General features: G+C 48.2%; 1 protein-coding gene across 2 annotated transcripts in view; it reads left to right on the top strand.

The window, feature by feature from the left end:
• The window catches only part of OAS3 (2'-5'-oligoadenylate synthetase 3), a 28,860-nt gene extending 15,588 nt beyond the window's left edge, over positions 1 to 13,272 (top strand). Inside the window, exons 8-16 of one of the 2 annotated variants that reach the window (XM_033220515.1) lie at positions 1,155 to 1,330; positions 2,766 to 3,016; positions 3,427 to 3,577; positions 4,321 to 4,494; positions 5,823 to 6,108; positions 7,496 to 7,671; positions 8,013 to 8,251; positions 9,682 to 9,829; positions 10,036 to 13,272. In XM_033220515.1, the coding sequence (XP_033076406.1) occupies positions 1,155 to 1,330; positions 2,766 to 3,016; positions 3,427 to 3,577; positions 4,321 to 4,494; positions 5,823 to 6,108; positions 7,496 to 7,671; positions 8,013 to 8,251; positions 9,682 to 9,829; positions 10,036 to 10,047 (1,613 nt within the window). In that variant the 3' untranslated portion in view covers positions 10,048 to 13,272. Of the gene's footprint in view, positions 1 to 1,154; positions 1,331 to 2,765; positions 3,017 to 3,426; positions 3,578 to 4,320; positions 4,495 to 5,822; positions 6,109 to 7,495; positions 7,672 to 8,012; positions 8,252 to 9,681; positions 9,830 to 10,035 lie in introns of those variants that run through there. The other variant, XM_033220516.1, reaches the window with a different exon arrangement.
• Positions 13,273 to 13,492: the final 220 nt, after the last annotated feature.

Raw genomic sequence — 13,492 nt, 5'->3', positions numbered from 1 at the left:
TTGATGTCTTTAATAACTTCCAACATGCTTATTTTAGTGTCTCAGATTGTCCAATTAACCCAACTTCTTGAGGTGCTAATTTTCCTATTTGCTGTGTCACCTGACTCTCCCTCATGGTCAATCATTTCCTCATATGGTTCGTAATTTTGTATTGTGAACTGATCTTTGGGGTTTGTGGAGCTTTTGCTGTCTTTGCTTTTCCTGTGGAAGTTCCTTGTGCCATGGATTGGAGAATATTCCCCGTGAGACCAAGTTTTCATTTCGCTTCTACCTGGACTCCAAGAGTTTCACTAATTCCCAGGCTAGATTATGCATTAATTCAACAGTCTGGGATTTCCTCGCCATGCAGATACTGTACATTTGGACTTCACATCCACATCTAGCACAGGATGGGGGTCCCAGTTTCTCACAGGGGATTTTCTTTTTTCCCCTACCCAGAGCCCTAGCAGCAAGCTTCCTTAAAGCCCCTCTCTGCCAGTGGATAACCTTTTGCAGTCACTTTTCATGAAGAAGGCATTTATTTTAGAGGCCAGCCTTATGAAAGTGAGGGATGAGGCTCAATTGTAGCTTCCTCTCTGTCTTGTTTTTCTTCTTCTGGAAGATAATGTTAATAATAGCCATAATTACTGCTTATTGAGCAAGTGATGTATTCTACACACTGTTCTAAGCACTTCACATGTAGATTTCAATTGATTCTTACAATAACCTTAGAAGGACAGGTGCTATTTATGATCCCCCTTTTACAGATGAGGAAACTATACCCGAAGAGGTAAAAATCACACAGCTTGGATTTGAACCCAGGCTTATCTGTCTCCAAAGCTCACTCCTTTAACCACTACGTGACACAGCTTTTCTGGGTCAAGATTATCCATCTTTCAGCTTTCAGGGAAAATTTTTAAAAAATGAATAAATAGAAGATTATCCACCGTGCCATTACTGGATGGATTAGCAAAAATTATTAAAAAGCATCCAGTACAGAATTGATACTGAAAAAAAGATAGCTCTGATTGTTATTCAATATTATAGTGTATCACTGATTGCAATGTTAGGTGATTAATGTTAGAATATTCATAAAGGCTGGTGAATGGATGGGTTGGTAAATGCTGCTGTCTGCGATTGGAGTTGCACACTCAGGGTGTTTCAAACTTCTACAGGGCAGCTCAGTTCTGGCACCAAACCAAATCCCCAGGTCTACTCGAGGCTCCTCAGCAGTGGCTGCCAGGAGGGCGAACATAAGGCCTGCTTCGCAGAGCTGCGGAGGAACTTCGTGAACATTCGCCCAGCCAAGCTGAAGAACCTGATTCTGCTGGTGAAGCACTGGTACCACCAGGTGAGTTGCCCCTGGCTCCTCCCAGGAAGCCGCCACTGTCATGGCAACCACTCCAGCCAATCAGTTCCTCCCCTACACCCACATCTCCCCTCCTTGGCTTCTTATTGATCATCCAAAGCAAAAGGACCGGCCTCCTCCATCCTCCATTTCCTGCCCAGATCTGGAAGTCACTGTTAGAAAAAAATCTTTTCTCCATCAACTCTAAAGTCCTCATTTCTTGTACCTGGGGTTCACTGTCCCTCTTTAGCCCATCCACTTCTCTCTTTTGACACTGCAAATGTTTTCTCTGATTTTCCCCCACCTCCAAGCTTTTGCTTATTATGTTACCCCCACCACATCTCTATTTTTAGAAAAGAAAACTCCCCTTTCTGGAAGCTAGAGCTGGCAGTGACCACCATATGGTAAGGGCCTGTCCAAGACAGAAAAACCAGAGCACTTGAACAGAAAAGATCTGAACAGAAAAGCTGATGACGCCTTATGGGCTCCTGGATCAACCTGTGCCTGAAAGGAGTCTACTCCAGGGCTTTTGGGTTACATCAGCCAATACATTCTTTCACAGGCTTTTTTTTCTTTTTCTTTCTTTCTTTTTTTTTTTTTTCTGAGAAAGAGTCTCACTTTGTCACCCACGCTGGAGTACAGTGGCATAATTACAGCTCATTGCAGCCTCGACCTTCTGGGCTCAAGCAATCCTCCTGCCTCAGCCCCCCAAGTAGCTAAGACTACAGGCATGCAGTACTACACCTGGCTGACTTTTGTACTTTTTGTAGAGACAGGAGTCTTACCATGTTGCCCAGGTTAGTCTCTAACTTCTGAGCTCAAGTAATTCACCCACCTTGGCCTCCCAAAGTGCTAGAATTACAGGCGTGAGCAACCGCGCCCCAGTCTTGCTGCCTCTTTTGAGTTGCACTAAATTCTGAGCATCCTTCGGAATTCCCTTACTAAATACTTCTCTGAATTCTGACTTGCATTCATGCATCCCTATATTCAACAAACATCTATTGAGCACCTGCTATTACTAACTCTTGTGATGGACACTGAGATACCAAGATGGATATATTGTAGCCCCTATTCCTGTACAACCACCCTATGTTATGTGATTAATGTTAAAATATTCCTAAAGGCTGGTGATGGATGGATTCGTCAATGCTTCCGTCTTCAATTAGAGTTACACACTCAAGTTGTTTCATATTTCCAAATTCCTTGAGGGAAGACACTGGGCAAAAGCCACGGCTGAGCTCTCAGTCTCACTGTATGACCTTAGACAAGTCACTACCCTCCTCTGAACCTCAGTTTACCCACCTGTAAAATGAGAAGTATCAGCAAGTTTCTATTCTTTCTGCACTTCTGTTTTCTATATTCCCTTCCTGCCCCAAGTGCTTATGGCCACACTCAGCTCACATCCACTAATCACTCATCTTGGCCTTGGGTGACACAGGTTGTGGCTCAGAACAAAAGAAAACGACCAGCCCCTGCCTCTCTGCCCCCAGCCTATGCCCTGGAGCTCCTCACCATCTTTGCCTGGGAGCAGGGCTGTGGGAAGGACTGTTTCAACATGGCCCAAGGCTTCCGGACAGTGCTGGGGCTCGTGCAGCAGCATCAGCAGCTCTGTGTCTACTGGACGGTCAACTATAGCACTGAGGACCCAGCCATGAGAATGCACCTTCTTGGCCAGCTTCGAAAACCCAGGTGAAGACCCGTTTCCCTTTGCCTGGCTTAATTATGCTTCTCCTCCCCACTGTCACCCTGGAGTCAGTCATCCAGGAGGGGTCCAAGGTAGGGTTTGGGATAGCAATTCCGCTCCTCACTCTGCTTCCCTCTGGACTCTTTGCTGAGGAAATGTGGACATAAGGAGTCCCAAAAGGAACCAGGGCCAGTTTTGTTAGCATGATAAAATAGTATTTCTCAGTTGAAGGGGCCACCCAATAGCTTTCCAACCAAGGCAGCCAATTGAGACTGCTTCTGCATTTGGACAAGATTGAGCCAATCCTGAGGTCCTGACCCTCTTTCCAGCCCTCATGCCCCTTGTCAGCCCTTCCACCCACCTCCTCTTTCACTGACTCCCACCTTCCCCACCCACCCTCTTGCTGTGCCCCCAGACCTCTGGTCCTGGACCCCGCTGATCCCACCTGGAACGTGGGCCAGGGTAGCTGGGAGCTGTTGGCCCAGGAAGCAGCAGTGCTGGTGCTCAGAAAGAAGGCCTGCTTTCTGAGTAGAGATGGGACATCCATGCCGCCCTGGGATGTGATGGTAAGACGGAGGGTCCTACCTTCTAGTCAGGTTCCCTTAACCTGCCGGTGCACCCATCCCCCGCTGCTAGGAGTGTTGGTTCCTGACAACTCATAGCCACCCCTTCTCTGGAGACTTGCCTTCCGTGAAATGCACAGATTGCTACGTCCCAGCCAGTGCCTGAGTGACACAGGGTTACAAAAGGCCCAACTTTGTCTCCAGGCGGAACCGACTCTGATGCAATTCACGGTCCAGCGCTCCCTGTGGGATCAGGCAAACACTTGTCTCCGGCTGAGCACCCAGCTTTGCTGAGACTCTTCTCTGCCCTCTGCTGCTGCCCTCATTCCACTTCTCCTCCAAGCACTGCCCCAATTAATCATATCCACAAGAATTCCCACCATGGGCCCTGCTTCTAGGAAAACTGAGACATAAGCCACTTGCAGCTCCCAAAAGGACATGATTTTATCACTTTTACTATTTTGCAGCAGGGTCTAATGACCAGCGTTTAATACTCAAGACAATCCATTGGGACTCGGGCTTTATCATTGCACTCATTTAAACATGGGGAAACTGAGACTGTGTATTGATGCTAGAACCAAAATTCAATCTCAGGTCCTTCTGATGCTACCTCAGAACCTACCCACCAGCTGAGAAGGAAAGAGGAACGTGGGAGACAGTGGGAGTCTTGTCCCCTCAAGGGGCAGGGCTTGGGTGAGCACTGGGAGTCCCGTCTCAAGCTAGCCCTCCCTGGATTCTCTCTGCAGCCAGCCCTCCTTTACCAAACCCCAGCTGGGGACCTCGACAAATTCATCAGTGAATTTCTCCAGCCCAACCACCAGTTCCTGGCCCAGGTGAACAAGGCTGTTGATACCATCTGTTCATTTTTGAAGGAAAACTGCTTCCGGAATTCTCCCATCAAAGTGATCAAGGTGGTCAAGGTGAGTCCTCAGAGAGCTATAGGCAAGCAATGTCCTGCAAGCTGGTGATCTCTCCCAGCCCAGGGCCAGGCCTGACCCACTTCCACCCTGGTAGCAACCAGCAAAAAGCCAGGCATAGAGAAAGAGCCAGAAAGTGATCATGGGGGATTGGCAGAGAGAGGGCCCAGATATGTCCAACAAGTCTTTTTTGGTTGCTGGTGACACCCAACTCAAAAGAGGCAGCAAAGGAATGTATTGACTGATACAACTGGGAAGTCTGGGGGTAGGGCTGCTTACAGGCATAGCTAGATATGGGAGACCAGGCAGCAGCATCAGGACTCAGTTTTTCTCTCCAGTTCTTGGTTTTGCTTTTTAATGTCTTGGATAGGCCCTTAACATATGGTGGTCTTTGGCAGCTCTAAGCTTCCAGAAAGGGGAATTTGTTTTTTCTTAAAATTCAAATAAAAATCTTGGAATTGAGTCTCATTGGCCTGCCTTGGGTAACCTACCAACCCCCAAACTAATTACTGGGGCCAGGGAGACATGATGCTCTGGATGGCCAAGACCAGGTCACACGGTGAAGTGGCCCCCGCCTAGACCTCATGGGCTGAGTGTGGGGTAGGGGTGGTCCCTCCATAGAACACCAGGATGCTGATCCCAGGTGGAAAGGACAGTGGGGGTGTACAAAAGGTCACACTGTCCACGGCACTGGATACAGCCTTAGTCCACAGTTGGAGAGAGAAGTGAGACCCAGATCGGCTCAGAAAGAGTGTTAACATAAAGGCAACCAGTGAACAGTGCCAGGGATGCTGGTTTGCTGTGTGACCATAGGCATGTACCTTCCCTTCTCTGATCCTCACCTTCCTGATTTCTAACACTTGAGGAGAGTGGCTTGGCTCACTGGTTCTCAACCCTGGCTTCCCTGGCTTGACTTTGGAATCACAGTTTTTAAAAAATATGCTGATGCCCAAGCCCCAGCCCAGGAAAACTTAAATCACAGTCCTGTGGGGTGGGAGCCAGCCGTTGGTCATTTGTAAAAGCCTTCCAGGTGCAGACAGGCTTGGGAGCTTCAGGGCCAAAAAAACAACCAACAAACAAAACACTTCTCAAATCCTCTCCAGTCACAAAACATGATGGAGTGAGAAATTTTGCATTTGTTGAAGGGTTTAAATTTACCTCTTGCACGCTTCTTTTTCTTACAGTCATACCAGATTAAAGATGTAACAGAGAGGTTAGGTGACTTGTCAAAGATCACACAGTAGGTTTTCTAACTCATAGTCCAGAACCCACAGGCAAAAGAATGCCAAGCCATGCTTCAAGGGTTGAGCCACCTGCCATGTCCTCTCCAGGGTGGCTCTTCAGCCAAAGGCACAGCTCTGCAAGGCCGCTCAGACGCCGACCTTGTGGTGTTCCTCAGCTGCTTCAGCCAGTTCACTGAGCAGGGGAACAAGCGGGCCGAGATTATATCCGAGATCCGAGCCCAGCTGGAGGCATGTCAACGGGAGCGGCAGTTCGAGGTCAAGTTTGAAGTCTCCAAATGGGAGAATCCCCGTGTGCTGAGCTTCTCACTGACATCCCAGACGATGCTGGACCAGAGTGTGGACTTTGACGTGCTGCCAGCCTTTGACGCCCTAGGTGAGGTGCCCTGGCATAGACCTGAGAGGGGAAAATACAGAGGCAGGCCCGCCATGCGCAGTTGTAGAGGTTGCACAGTACACAACCAGGCCACATCTGTTCGCATCATTGCAGGCACTGTAGTTGTGTATGTTCATCACAACTTTCCTGCAAAGTATCTGAAGAAGAAAGCACCTTTTTCTAATTTGCACAGGCACTCTGTGGGCTAACAGTGGCCTCAAGCTGGGTTCTAGTCCCAGCAATTCCACCAATATGCTGGATGACCTTGAACAAGGGACTTCCCCATCCTGAGCCCCAGTGTCTTTATCTCACATCTGACAGTAAGGACACTGATGTTTCTTGCACATTCCAAGCTTTGAGTGGTTTGTGTGCCATCCACCTCCTCCACCTGCTGCAGATCTATTCATTCAGTTCATTCAATACATGCATCTACTCTGTGCCCAGTGCTCTTCCAGGCACCAGAAATAAAGCCTTGAACAAAACAGACACAACTCTCTTCATATCTCTTCAACTCTCAGTTTGGTTAGCAGTTTTCAGAGTGAGAAAATCCCTTGTATCTGAATTTATTTAGTTTCTGAGTTTGAGGGAGCAGGTAGCCAAGGGAGGGATTCATGCAGAATTTTGTTTTAAGAGACAGGGTTTACTTTATCACCTAGCCTGGAGTGCAGTGGCGTGATCATGACTCAATGCAGCTTCGAACTCCTGGGCTCAAGTGATCCTCCCGCCCCAGCCTCCTGAGAAGCTGGGACTACAGGTGCATACCACTACGCCTGGTTAATTTATAGAATTTTTTGTAGAGATGGAGATCTCACTATGTTGCCCAGGCTGATCTGAAATTCCTGGCTTCATATGATCCTCCTGCAGTGGCCTTCCAGAGTGCTGGGATTACAGACGTAAGCCACTGCACCTAGCCCAGAAATGTGTCTGAATCTGTTCAGTTCCTCAGTTCAGAGAGCGAGAATTTGGATATTAAGGAATGCCTTTAAGTGCAATGTAACCAGAATGGTGATGTCAACTCCATACGTAGCTCTGTTACCTGCAGGAGGTTGTAAGACTGAGGCCTGTCCTCCCCCAGTTAGAGAGAAAGATAAGCAAGTATTAGAGAGGTGTTAAAGAAAGACTAGCTCCAAGCTGAGACTTTTTCCAAGATAGGTAAACAGATGGTTTGAAAGGGAGCAGAAAAGGGAGTAAGACTGTCACAAGGGATTTAACGTGGGTCATGCCACATCTGTGTTCCACCTAAAAACACCCTGTGGCCTCCCAGTGGATCCCAGACCACCCTTAGGAAAACACCCAAGAGGTAGGAGATCTCAGAAGTCCTTTCTAAGTTGGCCCCATTGGGACACCGTGGGAACAAGAGTGATGGTAACCGTCTCCCCACCTCCAGGCCAGCTGGTCTCTGGCTCCAGGCCCAGCTCTCAAGTGTACGTCGACCTCATCCACAGCTACAGCAATGCAGGCGAGTACTCCGCCTGCTTCACAGAGCTACAACGGGACTTCATCATCTCTCGCCCTACCAAGCTGAAGAGCCTGATCCGTCTGGTGAAGCACTGGTACCAGCAGGTTCGGCACATGGATGGGCCACCTTCCCCAGCAGCCCTAGGCTCTGCCTCTGGAGCACTTTCCTGGGAGGAGGCAGGGCCCAGCCCTGGCCAGGAACCTGGGTTGGGGGAGCAGAGCAGAAAGAGTGCTATATCTCAGCTGTGGGACCTTAGTTTTCTTATCTGTAAGATGGGGGTGATAAAACTATGTTGCAGGATATGATGGGATAATGCATAGCAAGGCATCTGGCACATGTGGTGCTCAATAAAAGTTTTGGGGTTGCTTTGCCAAGTCCAGAATAGTCCCTTCTGTACCTCATCAGTGCCAATATAAACCAACATATCTTTCTCCTCGTTCTCCAGTGTCACAAGATCTCCGAGGGGAGAGGCTCCCTACCCCCAAAGCACGGGCTGGAACTCCTGACTGTGTACGCCTGGGAGCAGGGCGGGAAGGACTCCCAGTTCAACATGGCTGAGGGCTTCCGCACGGTCCTGGAGCTGGTCACCCAGTATCGCCAGCTCTGTATCTACTGGACCATCAACTACAACACCGAGGACAAGACTGTTGGAGACTTCCTGAAACAGCAGCTTCAGAAGCCCAGGTTCGGGTCTACCCCCAGTGTTCCAGAATTTCAGACCTGGGATCACTCACTCTCCCCACTTTCTAGATTGCAGAGCAGAGACGGGAAAACACTCTTCGTAGAACTGATTCCTTTCTAGAAGTTATATTCTTAGCACCTGAGGGACAAGCAGTCAATTTTCTGGTCACCCAGGAATAGGGTTGCCAGATAAAATGCAAGACCCCAAGTTAAATTTGAGTTTCAGGTAAACAGTGAATAACTTCTTAGTGTAAGTATGCCCAATGCCATATTTGAGACATAATTATGCTTAAAAATTATTCACTGTTTATTTGAAAGTCAAATTTTACTGGGCATCCTGGTTTGTTGTTGCTGTTGTTGTTTGTCTGTTTGTTTTTGTCGCCCAGGCTGGAGTGCAATGGTGTGATCTTGGCTCACTGCAACCTCCTCCTCCCGGGTTCAAGCAATTCTTCTTCCTTAGCCTCCTGAGTAGCTGGGACCACAGGCACATGCCACTATGGCCAGCTAATTTTTGTATTTTTAGTAGAGACAGGGGTTTCACCATGTCGGCCAGGCTGGTCTCGAACTCCTGGCCTCAAGTGACCTGCCCGCCTCGGCCTCCCAAAGTTCCAGGATTACAAGCATGAGCCACTGTGCCCAGCCTTGTATTTGTATTTGTTAAATCTGACCACCCTACCTGTGAACCCACCCAGGTGCCATAAGCATGTTTCATTCTTTGGGATTTTGCCTACCTCGGAAATGGGTACAGAGGTAACAGAGATGCTTTTGCAAACTCAGGATGCATCTCCAGTCAGTGGGTAGTGGCTACTTAGAATGATGTGTTGAAAAAGCTTCTGAGATTGTGATTTGACGCAGCTGGAAACAGCAGGATAACCAACTAGTGGTGTCCAAAGGTTGAGCATCCCAAATGCAAAAATTCAAAATCTGAAAATGGCCCAGAATTTGAAGCTTTTTGATTACCAAAATAAACGCTCAAGGAAAATGCTCATTGGAGCATTTTGGATTTTCAAATTAGGGATTCTTAACTGGTAAGCGAAGAGTCCAAAATCTGAAAAAATTTGAAATCCAAAACACTTCTGGTCGCAAGCATTTTAGATAAGAGATACTCAACCTGTATCATGGATGCAGAAAGGGAAAGTTGTGGAACCAGTGCTGTGATTGATTAACAATGCCTCCCCTGAATAAGGAAGGGGTAAGCGGTAGCACTGTGGTTGGTTAGTAATGTTTGCCTGAATACAGAATGGCAAAGTGGCCATGTGTGTCTTATTTTCTATACCTGCCCTGTAGTGTGTGCTGGGAGCGCCGAGGAATCTCTGAGCCTGGCCCTAGCCCCTGCAAACTGTTAGGTGAAAAGGGAAAATAGTCCAATCGGTGCCACAGGTGGACACCGAGATGTTGCCAGGAATAAGACTGACCCTGGGTGGGAATTACAGGCCTATCATCCTGGATCCAGCTGACCCGACAGGCAACCTGGGCCACAGTGCCCGCTGGGACCTGCTGGCCAAGGAAGCTGCAGCCTGCATGTCTGCCCTGTGCTGCGTGGGATGGAATGGCATCCCCATCCAGCCATGGCCAGTGAAGGTAAGAGATCTGTGGTGTCAAAGGAAGTACCCTTTGCGGGTAAGTGGGGAGCATGGCCGGGGGGGGGACATGACTCCTCCTAAATGGACAGGACCCAGTGACGGCCCCAGGTGTGCCCCTGTGCTTCCATTTTCCCATCTGGCTATGTGGTCTCAGCTTCTGCAGAAAGGATGGGGATACTAACATCTCCTATAATACTTCCCTAGGCTGCTGTGTGAAGTCAAGAAAATCAGTGGTCCTACTGGATGAAGAGAAGATGGACAACAGCCCTCAGCATAAGGAAATTCAGGGTCCCCTGCCAGATGAGAGAGATTGTGTATGTGTGTGTACACATGTGTGCATGTGTGTGTTTTAGTGAATCTGCTCTCCCAGCTCACACACTCCCCTGCTTCCCATGACTTGCACACTAGAATCCAGGCTCCATGGTTTGACACCAGCCTGCATTTGCAGCTTCTCTATCACTGCCATGACTCCATCCTGCTTCCCACGACCACTGCTGCTTCCCACCCAGCTGAGAATGCCCCCTCCTCCCTGACTCTCCCTCCCTAATCTGCCCATGCAAATTAGCTCACATCCTTCCTCCTGCTACAATCCAACCCTTCCTCCCACTGGCCTCTCCTTCTTCCCAAATCTAAATACTTTATATAGGGATGGCAGAGAGTTTCCATCTCATTTGTCTGCCACAGCCATTTGGTACTGGCTACCTGGAGCCTTATCTTCTGAAGGGTTTTAAAGAATGGCCAATTAGCTGAGAAGAATTATCTAATCAATTAGTGATGACTGCCATGGATGCCGTAGAGGAAAGTGGTGGTACAAGTGCCATGGTTGATTAGCAATGTCTGCACTGGATGCAGAAAAGAGAAGGTGCTCATAGGTTTACAGTATATGTCTGGGCTATTGAGGAGCCCTCTGAGCTCAGTTGCTAGCAGGAGAGTATGCCCATATTGGCTTACTTTGTCTGCCACAGACACAGACAGAGGGAGTTGGGACATGCATGCTATGGGGACCCTCTTATTGGACAACTAATTGGATGCCTCTTCATGGGAGGCCTCCTTTTCTTCACCTGTTATGCTGCACTCCTCCCTAGTTTACACATCTTGATGCTGTGGCTCAGTTTGCCTTCTTGAATTTTTATTGGGTTCCTGTTTTCTTTCCTAACATGCTGAGATTCTGCATCCCCAGAGCCTAAACCTGAGCCAGTGGCCAAACAACCATGCTCAGCCTTTTTCTCTCTGCCGTCCAGAGCAAGGCCCTCCAGGTCCATCCAGGAGGCTCTCCTCACCTCAAGTCCAACAACAGTGTCCACACTAGTCAAAGTTCAGCCCAGAAAACAGAAAGCACTCCAGGAATCTTAGGCAGAAAAGGATTTTATCTAAATCACTGGAAAGGCTGGAGGAGCAGAAGGCAGAGGTCACCACTGTAGCCGAATCAGAGGTCAGAGAGCTGCCACTGCTGCTGCTAATGCCACCACTGCTCCTGCCATCACCGCCTCACATGCACAAAACTGGAGTCGAAACCTAGGTTAGATTCCTGCAACCACAAACATCCATCAGGGATGGCCAGCTGCCAGAGCTGCGGGAAGACAGATCCCACCACCCTTTCTTAGCAGAATCTAAATTACAGCCAGAACTCTGCCTGCAGAGGAGTCTGAGACATGTATGATTGAATGGGTTCCAAGTGCCAAGGGGCGGAGTCCCCAGCAGATGCATCCTGGCTGTCTGTTCAGGGTGGATGAGGGAGTGGGTCTGTCTCAGAGGAAGGAACAGGAAACAAAGAAAGGAAGCCACTGAGCATCCCTTCTCTGCCCCACAGGAGTGTCTTAGACAGCCTGACTCTCCACAAACCACGGTTAAAACTTACCTGCTAAGAATGCTAGATTGAATGGGATGGAAAGAGCCTTCCCTCGTTATTGTCATTCTTGGAGAGAGGAGAGCGACCAAGGGCAGCTCCTCTGATTCACCTAGAGCCTGTTCTCTGCCCTGTTTGGCTCAGCCTACAGAGATTAGAGCAGGTGAAGGGACAGAGGACAGGGCTTCTACTACCTGTGCCATATTGACGGCCTCCATCTCTGTCCCCCGTCTTGGTGCTGAACCAATGCTAAGGGCACCTTCTTAGACTCACCTCATCGATACTGCCTACTAACCCAAGGCTAGAACTCTCAGGACCCCAACCTCCGCCTCTTGGATTGGCCCTGGCTGCTGCCACACACACATCCAAGAGCTCAGGGCCAGCTCTAGTGGGCAGCAGCGACCTGCTCTGCCAAGGTGCCCAGCAGCAGAGTGGCCCTGGACTGGGCATCGCAAGCCAGTGATGCTCCTGAGTGGACCAGGTGGCTATTGGGTGCCTTCCATTCCCACCACACAGACTCTGGGCCTCCCCGTAAAATGGCTCCGGAAGTAGGGTAATTATGAGATGGTGGGAACCAGGGCAGCTCAGGCGCATGATACAAGGAGTGGTTGTCATCTGGGCAGGGCAGAGAGGAGGCCTTGCTGATCTGAAAAGGGGTGTATTTCATTCCAGGCCCTCAGTCTTTGGCAATGGCCACCCTGGTGTTGGCATATTGGCCCACTGTAACTTTTGGGGGCTTCCCGGTCTAGCCACACATTTGGATAGAAAGACTTGACTGCATAAAGATGTCAGTTCTCCCTGAGTTGATTGATAGACTTAATTGTCACCCTAAAAACACCCACATATGCTTTTCTATGGAACCAGATAAGTTGACACTAAAGTTCTTCTGGAAAAACACACACACAGTAGCTAGGAAAACACAGGAAAAGAAGAGTGCTGAGCAGGGCAGGGCCTAGTCTTAGCCAATATTCAAACATACTATGAAGCCTCTGATATTTAAACAGCATAGCACTGGTACGTAAATAAACAGACCGGTGTGTTGGGTGACTCTTTCCAAGACTCTGGGGAAAAAAGTAGTAAAAAGCTAAATGCAATCAATCAGCAATTGAAAGCTAAGTGAGAGAGCCAGAGGGCCTCCTTGGTGGTGAAAGAGGCTTGCATTTCTTGCAGCCAGAAGGCAGAGAAAGTGAAGATCAAGTCCAGAACCGAATCCTAAGAAATGCAGGACTCCAAAGAAATTGGTGTGTGCGTGTGTGTGTTTAATTTTTAAAAAGTTTTTATTGAGATATAAGTCAATACCATAAAGCTCTCACCCTTTTAAAGTGTACAATTCAGTGGTGTGAGTATATTTGTAAGATTTATACTTGGTGATTTCATAAAACTTATATTCAACATATACATAACTAGAGCCATATCACAGATACATTCATCATAGTAATTCCAGACATTTTCAACACCCTAAAAGGAAACTCTGACACCCATTAGCAGTCATTCCCCATTCCTCCAACCCATTCTCTCCCTAATCCCTAGAAACCGCCAATCTACTATGTATTTCATCTATTGCAAACCTTTCATATAAATGGCATCATACAATATGTGGCCTTTTGTGTCTGGCTTCTTTAACTTAACATGTTTTCAAGATTCGTTCATGTTATAGTATACGTTGGTGTTTCATTCCTTTTTATTACCGAATGAGGTTTCCACTGCATAAATGGACTACATTTTGTTTATCCGTCTTCCATGGATAGGTATTTGGATATTCTCCACTTTTTTGTTATTTTGCTGCATTTTGTTGCTATTATGACTAATAGCTGC

Source organism: Trachypithecus francoisi, unplaced genomic scaffold (genome assembly GCF_009764315.1).
Source record: "Trachypithecus francoisi isolate TF-2019V2 unplaced genomic scaffold, Tfra_2.0 Lachesis_group11, whole genome shotgun sequence".
Classification (NCBI taxonomy): Eukaryota; Metazoa; Chordata; class Mammalia; order Primates; family Cercopithecidae; genus Trachypithecus; species Trachypithecus francoisi.
The sequence above is the reverse complement of the archived record's forward strand: the minus strand, read 5'-3'. Positions and strand labels throughout refer to the sequence as shown.